Consider the following 14,895-nt stretch of genomic DNA (forward strand, 5'->3'; position numbering starts at 1 on the left):
CTGTTTCTTCATTAGAGGATGACAGAGTTCACTGAGACTGTCTGACAAAAGCCTTTCAATGTGACACAGAGAGGAGAATAAAGCATAGCCTAGGAGGTTAAAATATGTCCTCCTTGACTTTTATCAACAGCAGAGTAGGCCCTGCCTGAGGGACAAAAGCACATCAAAGTACTAAATCAAATAAGCCTTGAAAGCGGAAAAGAGTAGAGCAGCATCTGCTCAAGGAAGCTGTAAAGAGGGTTCCGTGACACTGCAAGAGAACAAAGGTGAGAGTGTCTCAGGAAGAAGTCATCCCCAAGCTCCCAATTCAGAGAAAAAACAACAGAGCTTCCAATCCCCACCAACGCAGAAAGTCTTTACCAATTATTAACAGGAAGGATGTTACCACTTTTTCAATGAAGACTTGCGACCCCATCTGTGCAGCTCACTTGCGTGCAGGGGTCACAGCCTCTGCTACCTAAGTAGGGAAGAATGGTGAGTATTACATCGTCCGCTCCTGCTTTACGCTTGTACCCATCTGCGTGTTATATACCCCGACTTGTCTTGTGCTTGAAGTTTTTTGGAACCCTTGAACAGTCTCTCCAATGGCTCTACAGTGCTACCAGAAAAAGGCATCTAGACATTTCCATAGGACAGATTACAACCAGTAACAAAGTTCCTGCACTCAAGGGCACACAGTCCTACACTGCCAGTATCCCATGCATGGCCACCCGGTCACTTCAAAACTTCAGGGGCTCACCAACCACTTCATAGTTGTTTATACATGACAGAGTCTTTAAAGAGCAACAATTGCCGAGAACCGTATTTTCAGCTACCGTTGTTAAAGTTCCCATTGCAATTGTTTTGTAGTCCCAGTCCTTTTTGTTCAGATTCCTTGGCACACACTATGGTAAAGAATGCATATACTGCAGCAATGATTGGAAATCTGCAACAGCTCCTCTTCCCAAACTTTTGGGGATCTACAAGCGTGCCCACATTAAGAGCTTCTCCAAGCACAGGTCATTATCTGGCATTTTTCAGCTGGCTGGACAATAGTTAAGTTCACTCCACAGCAAACTCAGTGTTGAAGCACTAGTGTCGACACTTGACATCTGCAGACTTGTCAGAAACCGAGCAGTAGCTATAAAACATTCTCCAATGCCAAAGAAAACTTGTCCCTTAATTACCTCCCTAATTAGAGCGTCCACAGTCCCCTTTCCCACTCCTCCTCAGGAACTTGACATGGGAGCTTTGTTCTAGACAGCAAGGGGTCCCAAGAACATGTGCCAGGCAGACCTCCCACATTTCTAATTAAGATCCTCACTCTACTTTCACTTAATAAGACTTTGTCAACTTTCCAAAGCAACAAGGACTTTTGTTGATTTAAGAGAGAAAGTGGAGCTCTGACATACTGACAGCTCAGCTCTTTCAGATGAATTTTATATGAAGCTAATGCCAGGAATAGATTTGCTACTAATTAGTGTGAAAGGTGATCAGGAAAAGACATATTCCCCAATTCATACAAAAGCCTCTTTGAATACAAAGCCTCTCAAAAAAAAATTTTTTTTTAAACTTCCCTGCATATGTAGCTTCCACAATATAACCATCATTATACCTTAAAATACATACACACACAGAGAAGGTAACTTTGTCCACGCTTACCTCACAGGGCTCATCTTTCTCAGCTAGTTCACTTTATTAACCTCACTGAGAATACAACAGCAGTATCAGAGCAAAACCTCTTTCTACTTGCACTCTTGGTGTGAAACCTCATGCTTAACGCGTGAGAATAATACGGCAAATTTAAACTTAGGCAACTCCTTGGAGAAAAATTACATCTCTACTTGTTGTTCCTTCATTGTTTCCCCAGCTTTACTGAGCATCTGTGGATGAGAATTACCATGTGCTTTGCATATATGACATCATACACCATTCTAGTTCCCATTAGCAGAGAATGGTCTACTAAAAATGACTGAAAAGGAACAGAGTAAGATGAAAAACTGGAGACCCTATAAACTGGTGCTCTTGCTACAGGTAACAGGTCGATGCACAGATAACCAAAGCTCCGGCAGAGGAATGACATAAGTGAAAAGCTTTCCTTAGCCTTGACACGGCTGTAAATGAGGTCCGGGATAAAAGTCCAGAAAGCAGCTTCTTCTAGCACCTATTAGGCATTCAGTTCAACTCAGAATCTTAGCACATACTTTAACTACATCATTGAGGTTGACCAAAATCACTTGGATTTAAGCATACTTCCTGAAAGTTAAGGAGGTGCTTAAGTGATGAAAGGGCCAACAACAAAACCAAGAGCATTCCACGGCTGATGATGTTGTGTGTTTGGACATCTACAGTAGGTAAGGAAGGAAATGACAGATACATTGATAACTGCCCCTCTGGCTAACCTTCCTCCCATTCTCCATTTAAAAAGGAAAACTCATGCTAGGCAGAATTTGTCCAACTGAGTCACTTCTGCTCCCTGATGTCATCAGCTGTACAGTGCCACCAGAGAAAGTCTTCTAAACATTGGCATAGGACAGATTAAAAACAGTAACAAAGTTCCTCCTCTCTCTTAAGTATAGTATGATCAGGGTGATAATTCTTTAGAAACTACATCCCTTGTCATTTTTGTCCCAATCTCTGGCAGACATTTCACCAATAAAATTATAAATGCACTTTGTTTTCCAGATCAGTTTCTCTTATGATTTTCTTAGTGCTTGTATCTGAAATGTCACATACCTTCAAATGCACATTGATGAATGAAGGAGTTTCATTATGTTCCTCAGGCCATTACATTCTCTTTGTGGGTATATTTTTGAAATCAGAGAAGATATAAGCACAGGAGCATCCACAGCTATTCATTGCCTCTACACTTAAAATAGCAGCATAGTTTAAGGGAAATGGGTGGAAGAGCTTGCAAATGACCTAGCCTGTGTTGTTATGAGAGTGAATCCCATCTAGTAAATCACAGCCTCTCTGCAGCAAAATCCTTTTGCATTTTCAATGGAAAGAGGTGTCCCACATCTTCTGGCTGCAGTACGCCATCAATATTTATAATAGCCTCTGTATGTATGTCTATAATTGCCCATTAGCAATTCAGCAGAAATAGTTTTTCTATGATGAGTAACCCTGCAACAATGAAGTAAAGCATAAAGGCTAGGATTGTGAACAATCTGCTCATGATAACACACTTTTAATTATCAGCCATCAGAGAATCTGGTTAGTTTACCATCACCTAGACTCTTCAAATCAAAACTGAATGCCTCTGTAAGAAACCTGTTGCAGTTCAAGCACAGGCTGTCAGACTGAACTATCCGACACAGTCTTCCAGTCTCCTGTACAAGCAGGAAACAATCTGTGCAAATTAAAATGGACATTAGGACAGAAATGTCAAAGAAACTTTTAACTCTTTAAGCAGTTCTAATCCTCCCCCCCCCATATCAACAGTAGCTAGAGAGAAAAACTCCCTTTTTCCCATTCCTGTTTTCCCTGCCAGCTTTTGTCTCAGATATTTCCACCATTAGCTTTTCAGGACAAAGCATCTGTCTGTTCTGAGCTCTCCATACAACACTTTGCCCTGCGGAGCATTCTGAATAGCTGTCACTGCAAAACAAAGAGGAAACAAGTCGGCAATAAACATTTTTTAATTCATACACTGTCTTCATGTACAGACACACAAAAATGCTTAACCCTTCAGCTTCCTGCCAACTCATTCTTACCCCTTTCTCACACCATTCCTCCAAATAATTGGTCTGTGCAAGACCTTTTTTTTAATTTGAGCATTAAACTAGTCTTTTTATGAATTAAAACCTGTGGTTTAAGAAAGACAGGGAAGATTATGCTTTAAGGACTCCACCGCTATGTAGAATGACTGGGCAGCACAGATAGGTTCGTGGGTCTAACCCTTAACGAGAAGGAATAAAAGGTTGCCTACAACTAATGGTACCAATATTGCTTGTTACTGAGTATTATTTTAATCTTTCTAAAAGATAAAACTTAAATCCATTTGGGAGATTAAGATGAAATTCTCATCTACTCATGATGGAGCTGTACAGTGGGGGCTGGAGGGCATTTAAGTGAAAACTAGTGGCTAACTTAAAAGGAAGCTTCTGTCATGCTCTGAAAACAGTAGCAGTCCCTAAATGCCAGGCTGACAGGAGAGAGATATTTCTGCACAGCTCACAGTTAGAATTCTGCTTTTCTACTTACATTTACTTTGGGATATTTTCATTTTACCTACATTCTCAACAGATTTTTGTTTTGCTTCCCTTCTCTTCCCTGCCCTGGGTTTTCCCAAGTCAGGATGAGAACCTCATTCTGTTGAACCTCTCAATTCCACAGTGATCAGGGATCAATGGAATAAGCTTGCTTGACCTGTACAGGTTTTAGCTTAATGTGTCTACATCTATGCAGTTCTCAAATGGCTTATTAGCACCTTTTCTCACTTCACCTTTTTTGAAATGAAGGCTATAATACACTGTTCATTTCTTCTTGTGGAATGAGTACTTCTTTCCCTTCGCAGAGTATCCAGGGATATCCTCATTGTCAGGGTGGGTATTCTTTGTCATTCACTTTATACCAATAATGAGCTCAAACAGTTACAAACACTACATGGTACGTTACTGTACAGTTTGGTGAGCTGGCAATACTGTACATATATGTCTTGGCTACTCTGCATAATAATACCTATGGAACAAACCTATGAGTAATGCAGTGCTTCAATGAAGATCCCTCATCCTGCCTCTCTGTGAACTACTAGAGCTGTAATTTTGGTATTATTTAAACAAGTCTCTACAGCACAAGATCAAACGCTCTAACTGAATTTCCTTCTTTCGGCAGGGAAAGGAGGATTTACCACTATTTCATAATGACAACTGAGCACACAGCTGCTGTCCCTGAAATTGCTTTGAACCAGGTGTCACAACCTTGCTGCCCTTCCTCCACCCTTCGCCCCCTTTTTCCTATGACTGTTCCCCCATTTTACATCCAGCTGTGCTCCAAAGAGGACACGAAGACTCAAGAAAAGAATGACTCTGCTAATGTGGGACCATTATTATGAATAGGCCTTAAAACCCTTCTCCGGGATAAGTGTATTTCACTTCTTTTAATCTTTTTAAGTGGCAGTTCAGGATACAGTGCTGAACTATGCATTTTGGAGACATGCTTTCAACTGAAATTAACACTCTGGACATTAAATAATATATTTCATGAGACCAAAATCATACAGCAGTTGTCCTTGCTTTATGCACGTTAACAAAACTCACATCTTCCTTATGCGTATAGCCTGCTTCAGGTAGGAGGCCTAAATTGTTTTGAGAACAGGTAATGTTTGCATTACTGAGTGACATGTTCTTGCCTCAGCACAGCTTAGACTGACAGGAGAAGGAGGAAATTTTATCCCATTTCTATCTAAAGGGAAAAGTATGAACTAGTTTCAGACCACCAGAAAGCAGAAACTCCTGTGCTCAAACAATCCCATATGAGCAATCTAGACTATGGTCGTAGACTAGCCATTCAACAACCAGCTCTTTTGCCATGAATGTCCATGGCAAAACATGCATTGGTACTAGCTTAAACTAATGTTAAAAACAAACCACCGTTAACATTCTTCCTGTAACAAGTTTTTAACACAACACTATTAGAAGATTCTGCCTCTTTCTGTGATTTCCCAAAGGAATCTGCAGGCAGGATCATGCAAAGACAGCTCTCTGCTCCACCCACTGAGTAACTTTCATTCACTCTGAGTCACTTGCAAGTCGGAAGGGTTAAATGAACAGGAAGACACCTGCTTCTAACCCACAGTATATATATATGACTTCTGGTTTTCTCACTGGAGGCAAATACTTTAGTGGGTGGAGCTGTGAATAAAGCCTGTGATGGCATCTCTTAGGCCCAAGTATTCCACATTCTGGACTGTTTTAAACTCAATGGGTGGCACCTATTAATTCTTAATTAAGCCTGGAAATTCTTGTCTGGCAACAAATGAAAAAAGCAAGCTTACTTTGATGTACAGACTAGAGGCAAGAGATGAAGTTCTGTAGTTTATATGTGTGCTTTGGGTGTATTTATGTATAAAAGAAGATCTTCAGAGCCAATGTGCTGTAGTTATACCAGCATAAAACACTACCGCTGATCCAAGCCTAGAGAAATCAACAGAAATTATTTCAGAGGATTTTGGCTCAGATCTTGCAATGTTAAAATACTAAGACTCTTAAACTGTCTACACTGCAAACTCCCAACGCATCGTACAGATAACGTGTTCTACCTTTAAATGAGCAAACTTGAATAATGGAGGCAGCCTAGCCATGACAGTATGGAGCTCAGCATTGGGTGGTGTTATTCCTCTCCGAGCTAATCATCTTCTAATACTACAGAAAGTTCTGTATATTGTCAAAAACAATCTCTCTGCCACTTTACTGTAGATTGTCCAGACCTCTTAGAAAATGCTGAGCTTCAAAGAGTTTCAAAGCAATTATCAAATTATTCCATTAAAATAATAATAGTCCCTGAAAGCACGCAAGAATGCAGACACGTTTCTCTTCTGCGGTATTCACATAAGTGTAGTTGTTGCTCTGAAAGATTATCAGAAGAATTGTTCTTTCTAAATGAAAAAGGGGAAAAATGAGATAGGACTCACCATCCTCATGCCCTTCTCTATTTCTCCGTCGATGTCTGTCTCGCCGGTGGCTAATAACTGACTCTGTTCCTGTTTCATTGTCCAGGCCGTCCCGGCTGCTGGCAGCATTTGGGCTGTTAGAGAACAAATAGGAAGAAACAGTGGAGTCATCTCTTTTTTTCTTTTTGATAAAAGCAGTTGTAGTCGTGAGGATGTTGGTTGAGAAGCCAGAAAACTACTATGCAGATTAGCTGCAGTCTTGCTGCAGCACCACAAGCTCCCTCAGATTGCTCTGCTCACCCCAAAACTACCTGAAGGGTGAAAAGACAGTTTCAATATCAATGCCCTAAGACACAGCGCTATTTGCACAAGTAGTATCATCATGCCATTGAAAAAGCTGCCACAAGACTGTTGTATGAAACTTCCATAGGAAAAAAAGCCTACCGGTAGGCTAAGAAAAGGGATCATTTTAGCATGCAGCAAGACGACAACTAACTACAAGACAGCTTTAGCTGCTAACACACTTGCAAAGGAAATGGGATTTCAGCACAGTTCCATCATGATAGCTTTAATACCACAAATATGCAGCATACCTGCCTAACACAAGAACAAACAGATAACACTGGTTTTTGGAAGAACAAAACTTGTTGACCCTAACACTCACCTTGGCTTCCAAAACACCCCAAGTTCCTGTGCATCTCTCAAACCCTCCCATGCTCATTCTGAAGATCACAGATCTGAGGAATATATACATGTATGAGCTCCTCTAGTAATGCCAACAGATGACATGCTCTATCAAGGGCTTATTCTCAAGCCTGTGAATTAGTTGCCTTTTCTACAATATTCCAATACATACATATATTTTTTTAAACCAAACCCAGTGTTTCAGCTCACTTCCTTAAGTGCTTGTTCACCCTGAACAGGTTTGTTTTCCTGACAATAACCCAAGGTAGATATGCGGCATGCTGACAGCCAAAGGGCAGAAGCTATAGCTCACTGTGGCCACTTTTAATACAGAGCGCTGACCTTGAAGGTTGAAGTCTTCCAAGTCACAGCAAAGCTCAAAATAATTAAGTACACGTCTGTGAAATGTACAAATAGACCCCAGGTCCTTTCCCCATGTTCTCAACTGTTTGAAAGCTACACTGATATGCCAGCACAATATTAATCTAGTAAGCCCCAGTGAAGGACCGTTATGAGCAAGTGAGCTTTGGGCAAAAAGCAGAAAGATCTTGATGATGATCTCCGTGGCCAGATTTCTTCCACTCTGCTTTTGTAAGGGCTCTGCTGAGAGTCATTTTCTCACTACTACAATTAACCAGAACAAAAGGTTTCAAAGAGGCAGTAGAGAATTTGTCCCCATGGTTTAGGGCTGCTTTCTGGGATGAATCTAAACAAACAGCAGTGACAGCTCTATACTCTTGAACTTCCAAGCATTGAGAAAGGGCCATTTCTCAGTTCATATAAACCAGGCTGGCTTTCACTTCTAATTCCAATAGACAAGTCAGCTAACAAAGAGCAGTGACTGTAATATAGAACACTGAATATGTAAGACCGCTTATTTGCAACCATCTGTTTCAAGATCTCTGCTGAGGAAAAGAAAACAGTCATATTAAAGCAGAGTTGGCTGGAGCAAAGAGGAAGATGGAGATGCTCTTTTTTCCCCTGCTGAACAGAACTAGCGTAGCTATTTAGTTTTCCCCTCAGGCTCAATCTGTTTTATGTATCTCTACTATTCTTGCATTTAATAAGCTACCTTGAAGTGCTCATGTGGAAGGAAATAAGAAAAGCCTCTTGCAGCGCTGGCAAAGGCCATAGCTCATTTTAACGGACTAAATTGTGGAAACTGATCTAAAGCTCCTGAAAATACAATAGCACGTGATCTGACGTGGGCTAATGCTCTCCTGTAAAAGATTTCCCTTAGAAAGTTACTGGTCATACTCTTCCTGTGTGTCCCATAAATACCACCCATTTAAAAAGCAGTCCCAATTCACATCTGCCCTTTGCACCTGTTATTTATGCCTGACGTCCTACTTATGCACACAGAGTGCATAATGGCCATCATTATACTTACACCAACGCATCGGAGTCATTAATTTATTTCTCCTAGAATTCCATGAGGCTGGAGTACACTGCCATGCACATTTCACACAGGGAATTAAAACTACCAACAATCTAACCAACTGGTCCCACGGACTTCTGTGGAAGGCGGACCCAGAATTGGCATATGTGTAAGCACATCTCTATAGTTTTACATTTAAGAGACTGCTGAAAAGCCTTCTGCACGCCCACACACTTTCTTTGCATTAATGAAATGTACTGACATGCCCACCACACAAATTAGGAAATCGAGGTTGTTATTCAAGAAAACATTTGACTACGCATTTTAAGCCCTAATGAAGCTACCAAAATCCAAGTATGTATTTAAGTGTTGTCACAAGTACGTTTGTATTTCTTGTTTCAGTCTAGTACGACTGAAAAGGGAAAGAGGGTGACAGTTTCCTAAAGGCACCCTGTGAGGCTCTCGGACATCTCAGCACCACCATCTAGTGACTACTGCTGATACTTTCCACTACTAAATCTCCTCCTAGGCTAAACCCGCCTACAAAAGGTGGTTTACACCCTAACAAAGGGTGCAAAAGGAAGCTCACAGCTGGCTTGTTTCCTCCCTCATTGCTGAGCCAATTAAATTCAACACAATTTTCAGTGCACATACCCAAGAGCTGTGTAAGAAAGGTAGCTCAGAGGTCACTATTCTCAACTCAGTCATGCACCTCCACCACTAAACCAGGAGCAGCCTCACCCATTCAGATGAACATGGATTTGGCAACCACTAAACAGAAGCAGTGGAGCATGAAATACAGGATGAACTTCAGAACCCTCATCAGGAAGGGAAAAAGTCAATTTTCTTTGGATCTAATCAATGACAAAGCAAAATATCAATGCTGTCAGGCAGCTAGTTGAGATTACCACTTCACCTCTGGTAAGGATCTCATTCCTTTGCATGATATTGCCTGCTGACCCGTCTGCTTCATCTATCTCTTGTATTCTTTGTTGTCCAGCAACATTTCTGTTTGTACAATTATACACCACCTAGCTCAGTTTGGGCTTCTTGCATAAATAAAGCCCCAATCAACACTGAAGAAGGAAGACAGATGACAGATCTCTGATAGTTTGAATAGCATTTAAAAAAATCTCAGGAATTTATGAACCAAGAAGGTAAGTCACACTTACAGAAGGGGAGGTAAACATGAGTATACAGTAATACTGAAGTTACAGTTGTGAAAGTTACAGGATTGCACTACTGATCTCTTAAATGGAAATACTATTCAAGGAGACAATATGCAGAAATGGCACTGAACACACTATTGCGCAGAATCACCATGCCAAAATCCCCAGAAACATCATTTTCAAAAATTGCTGGAGAATTGTAAGTGATCAGAAGAGAACTACAGTCATGGTTCAATTTCTGGAAGCTACGCTTTACAATGAAAAACTTGAGCAGCTCAACTTATTTAGTTTATCCAAGAGAAACAAATAATTTCAAAATACAGTGAACTCTTTATCACTTGGAATCTTTGAACCTAGAGTGGGTGTGTTAAAATGAAATTCTAATAGCGAAACAGAATTAAGGGCTTCATTGAGAATAACTGAGTGAAATACTCTGCCCTGTGTTACGGAAATAAGCTTAGGTCATCATTAGGCTCTTTTCTGGATTGAAAAAATAAAACACAATAGCAAAAAACACTGCAAAAATTAAGACATTCAATTGTGAAGAGAAAAACCAAAAAAGGCATTAAGAGAGAACAAGTTTTAGTCCAGAAGACCTCCCCACAAGCCAGATTCTCCACTGCAGTTTAAAGCATGAAAGCAAAAAGGGGTAGGGGAGAGAGAAAGAAGGAAGGTGATTTATCTAGGAATGAGAACACAAGCCAGAAAGCACGACCTCCCATGTTGCTACCCCAGACTCAGCATGACCTGTGTAAGTTACTTCACCCCTTTGAGGATTCCCGCATTTGCTCTGTAATATGAAGATACCACCACTTGCAGCCCTGTGCTGACTGACAGCATGAAGATACAGACAAGATTTTTAGAATACTATGGAGGACAGCAGGTGCATCAGCAGAGCATAGCTTAAATTTCATCGGTCTGAGTACCTACAGTTATTAGCAGCGAGTGGTTCCACAAACACAGACTTGTGCCTAACTCACAGTGCATTTTTTTAAATAAAGTTTGATCTTGCAGCTATTACATGTAGGAACAGGTCAGAAAGACAAAGAACTAGTTATATTTGCAGGCCATGTGACTGCACTCATACAGGCCTCTCCCAGTCAACATAAAGCAATTCACGAACGCACGAGGGCAGTAAAGCCCTTGCAAGACACACAGCATCACGCAGGGTTAAGTATTTCCCAAGATTTCTTGTCCCCTCTAGAAGGCATTTATCTGTAAAAGACTCATACACAACACGAAGAGCTCTTCCAGGCAATAGGTATCCCAGAAAGCAATGGAAACGCATGGCACCCGGCAAACAAGACCACATTTCCTTCTCCGAACATATACTAAGATCACAGCTAGAACCAGGTCCTGCTTTAAATCCTCCTTGTGTAAATTCAGAGGGCCTCCCTGAAAATGAAGGTATTCTAAGGATATACATTGGCTACGCACACGTAACAGGAAATAACAAGGATACCATTAAATCAGATGACTCCCAGTCTGGCTATATGCAGTTCATGCTACTAGCCTCTGTCTGGACATGGAGGAGGCATTATTCCTTATGTAAATTTTTGCTCTTGGTATCAGTGTTCTGCTGGCTCTGCATACTACATAATTACACATAACAGAGTAATAAAAAGTTGTCATCCATATACTACGAAAAGCATTTTGGGCTCCCTCGCTACTTAACTCTTCCACAGTGTTTTTCAAAATGAGACATACAGGATATATATTTAATTCTAACAATGATAGGGGGTTTTTATTCCCATCCCCCTTTTAATTCCTCTGTTCTAATAAGCATATTATTTTTCTAACAATAACAATAAATAGCTAGTTTGCAGCAGCAGGGAGAAATGTGGGGAAGAAACAGACAGGAATTGCATTTTTTGGTTTAAAAAAAAAAAAAAAAAAAAAAAAAAGACAGCTTGCTCTTACTGGAATGATGGAGGCCGGGAATCTCCAATGCCGCCTGTTCTCTCAATGGGTGGTGGGAGATCTGTGTGGCTCTCGGTGCACTGGGAGCCTGTGTCAGAGTGGGAGCTTTCAGCCAGGACCAGCTGTGAACAGAAAGAAGAGAATTACATACCCTTGTACAGGTTTCTCCACTCTGACATAAGGTGTTCAGCCACTGCTTTGCTAAATATTCTGTGAGATCTAAGGGAAACTAGAGGAAAGGAAGTGCTTAGTGTCTAGTTGCATGGATTCCTGCCAAACTTTCATAAAATCAGGTTACATTCATTCTCAACATGAAAGCATCATCAGCTAGGATATGCACAAAATTCCTGCAAGCACCACAAAATTTTTCTCATCTCAGAACAAACAAGTACACCAGGCAGGGAGTGCACTTTTTTCCTCTGACTTGTCATTACAGCATTCTCTGAGTTGCCTAAGCATGCAAGTTGTCAGCATTCCTTGCAAAATGTACGCACATTGTAAGACTGCACTCTCAGTCTGGTTTTGCCATGACAAAAATAAAAAGCAAAAGCTGAAACTTGACAGTATGACAGCCCAAACACAGTATAACTTCTTATACAATGACCTTCAAAACTCCTGAAAATTCACAATCTGGTCTGGACCAATCACCAAATCTCAGAGTTGCCACCTTTCTATTAAGAGTCTGAACTAAACCAATATCCACCGAATCTCAACAGCCATATACTTTCGGAGGAGGACCAGACTCCTGATGTTCATCATACTTGTATCTCTTGTGCCCATTTTGTCTCTTAATGTTCCCTTAAGGCAGAGCAGCAGATAGAAAAAGTCATTTCCCAATCATGCCATGAAAACCAGGATATGCAGTGTGCACTCTTCTATAAATTCATAATGACCTGAAAACTTTTATAGTACTACACTGTTGTAACTATCACCTTCCAAACTCCTCTGACACTGACATTTACATTCATAGAAGCTGAAGGTGCCTGGCAACCTGTCAACCAGGGCAGAAGGAAAGGCTGCAGAGCACCCAACACACAGCACTCCCGTGGAAATAGGTAATTGAAGATATGCTGCAACAATCTATCTTCTCATTACAAACACCAAGCATCTATATACAGCCTAGTGTGTTTGGGAATTATTACATATTCCAGTCCCATTACAAGGCAGGGTGTAAATTCTTCATATAACAACTAATGCCAGCACATATTATTTCTATTTCATATCAACATCCTCAATCATTAGTAGGGATGCGCCCTGGATAATGGATCACAGGCATGGTCATGGCACACAAAAGGCTTACTATACTCAACCTTACTTCCAATAAATTCAGGACAGAAAGACCATCTCCATTCAGTATGCCTAGTATGACATCTTTAATCAGCAGATAAACAGACAAGAGAAAGAAGAATGAGTCTCTCTTCCTACCCCCACCTTCCTGGTTTGTAGCTCATTGTAATATACTGATTGACAGAGGCTCTTCCATTTAACTAAGATCTGATTCTATCCACTTATCTACCAGGCTAGTATCTAATTTTCTGTATTAGAGAAAGGAAAAAAAAAAATCAAAACCAAAAACAACAGACAGTGATGCTTTGTGTTAAAGGATCCTTTTGTACAAACCTAGGTGAAACCGTTCTTCCACATTAATTTTTTTTTTAATCTTACTAGAGCTGGAAAAAACTCCTGGCTGAAGCGTACAGCCAGGAACCAGACAGAGAGGGTCCCTTCTCTACCAATGATTCAGTAAAACTTTTATAAGAAAATCAGCATTTGTGCCTCAGTTTCCTAACCCAGAAAGGCAGGAGACTACTGATTTTGCACAACTGAGATTAAAATAATTAACATGCCTAAATGCAACTTAAATCTTAAAGTAGAACCACCATATACTGAGTAAAGCACCACTATAGAAAAACAAACAGACTGATCCAAGATTCCCTTTAATTTATCTCTGCAAACAGAATGTGGTCATTCCCAATTAGCAGTTCCAGTTTTAATTCAACTTAACCTGCTAGATTAAGTGGTTACTTTTTATTAAAAAGCATAGCGGTGGATAAAGAGATTCCAGTCCTCTAGTATTCAAACCAGGAAAGCAGATGACCAACATGAGAGGTTTTGCCCAGAATGAAAATGGAATTCCACCAACTGAAAGACTTGGTTAGTATTTTAAATGACCGTACAAAAATTAGTCTCCCATTAAGCTGGGCATCCTGTACAGACAAACCCCACCAAGGACTGCCTGCACTTCAGACAGACCAGATCAAGAAAGAGACAGGGAGGCAGCAATGCCGATATCCCTGTCCTGAGAACAAATCGAGGCAAAATGAAGCAACTTGCTCAGCCTCACACAGGAGGTCTATAGCTGTCCTGAAAGCAAATTCAGACTTTGCACATTCTAATCTAGTTCCATACTTTCCTTACTGTATTTTGAATGTTTTTGCAGGAATGGGGAGAAAAAAACCCTGCCCAATCAGAAAGGAAGCTAAAAACGGTTCATGTATTTCAACAGTCCACTGATCACACAACACTTTCTGGCCGCTACCAACAGAAGTTAGACTTGAACCAGTAACCTAGAGGTGAAAAGGTTTATATCCTATTACCAATCCCCTGAGCCATCTAATCACTTTGCTGAGTCTCTTTAAACAATATGATTATTGGTCTTTAATTAAATAAATGCTCAAATAATGATATAGATTATTACCTTTCACTTAGAGGCAACAAGGTCTCAGCTTCCCTCTATTTTTAGCTGTGGAAGAACTAGCCCTATGTAAGAGATTCCAACTATAATTGGTTAATTTATCAAGGACTAATTCTAATATAATCATCAGGAAGCTGCTAGCTGTTAAAGAAGGGGATGGAGAAGGAGAGGGAACAGGATAGGAGGGGACTGGCATTCAGGATGCAGTATGTTACTCCTAAGAGCATATACCATAAATATGAGAAGGCAAACACACACAGACTGTCAAAAAGGAACTGCCTGAAGACAAAACAGTTCTCCAGCGCCACATGGAGTTAGTTGCATTATTCAAACTCTTATCACCAAAGCAAGAGCAACAGAGGAAACACTGAAGGGAAAAATAACACGAGCTTTCCTAATAACTTGATAATTAAGGTTTCTTTTTTTCAGGTGGGGAAGCTAATGGGAGATGTTTAGA

The 14,895-nt window shown here is 40.5% G+C and overlaps 1 protein-coding gene across 3 annotated transcripts in view; it reads right to left on the reverse strand.

Moving 5' to 3' along the window:
- DVL1 (dishevelled segment polarity protein 1) overlaps positions 1-14,895 on the reverse strand; it is a 105,411-nt gene that overhangs the window by 38,850 nt on the left and 51,666 nt on the right. For all 3 annotated transcript variants that reach the window (XM_069782648.1, XM_069782647.1, XM_069782650.1), the window contains exons 3-4: positions 11,744-11,865; positions 6,614-6,726 (exon numbers count right to left, since the gene is read on the reverse strand). In XM_069782648.1, coding sequence (XP_069638749.1) covers positions 6,614-6,726; positions 11,744-11,865 — 235 coding nt within the window. The remainder of the gene's footprint in view (positions 1-6,613; positions 6,727-11,743; positions 11,866-14,895) is intronic.

The sequence above is a fragment of the Haliaeetus albicilla genome, chromosome 4, assembly GCF_947461875.1.
Source record: "Haliaeetus albicilla chromosome 4, bHalAlb1.1, whole genome shotgun sequence".
In the NCBI taxonomy this organism is placed as follows: Eukaryota; Metazoa; Chordata; class Aves; order Accipitriformes; family Accipitridae; genus Haliaeetus; species Haliaeetus albicilla.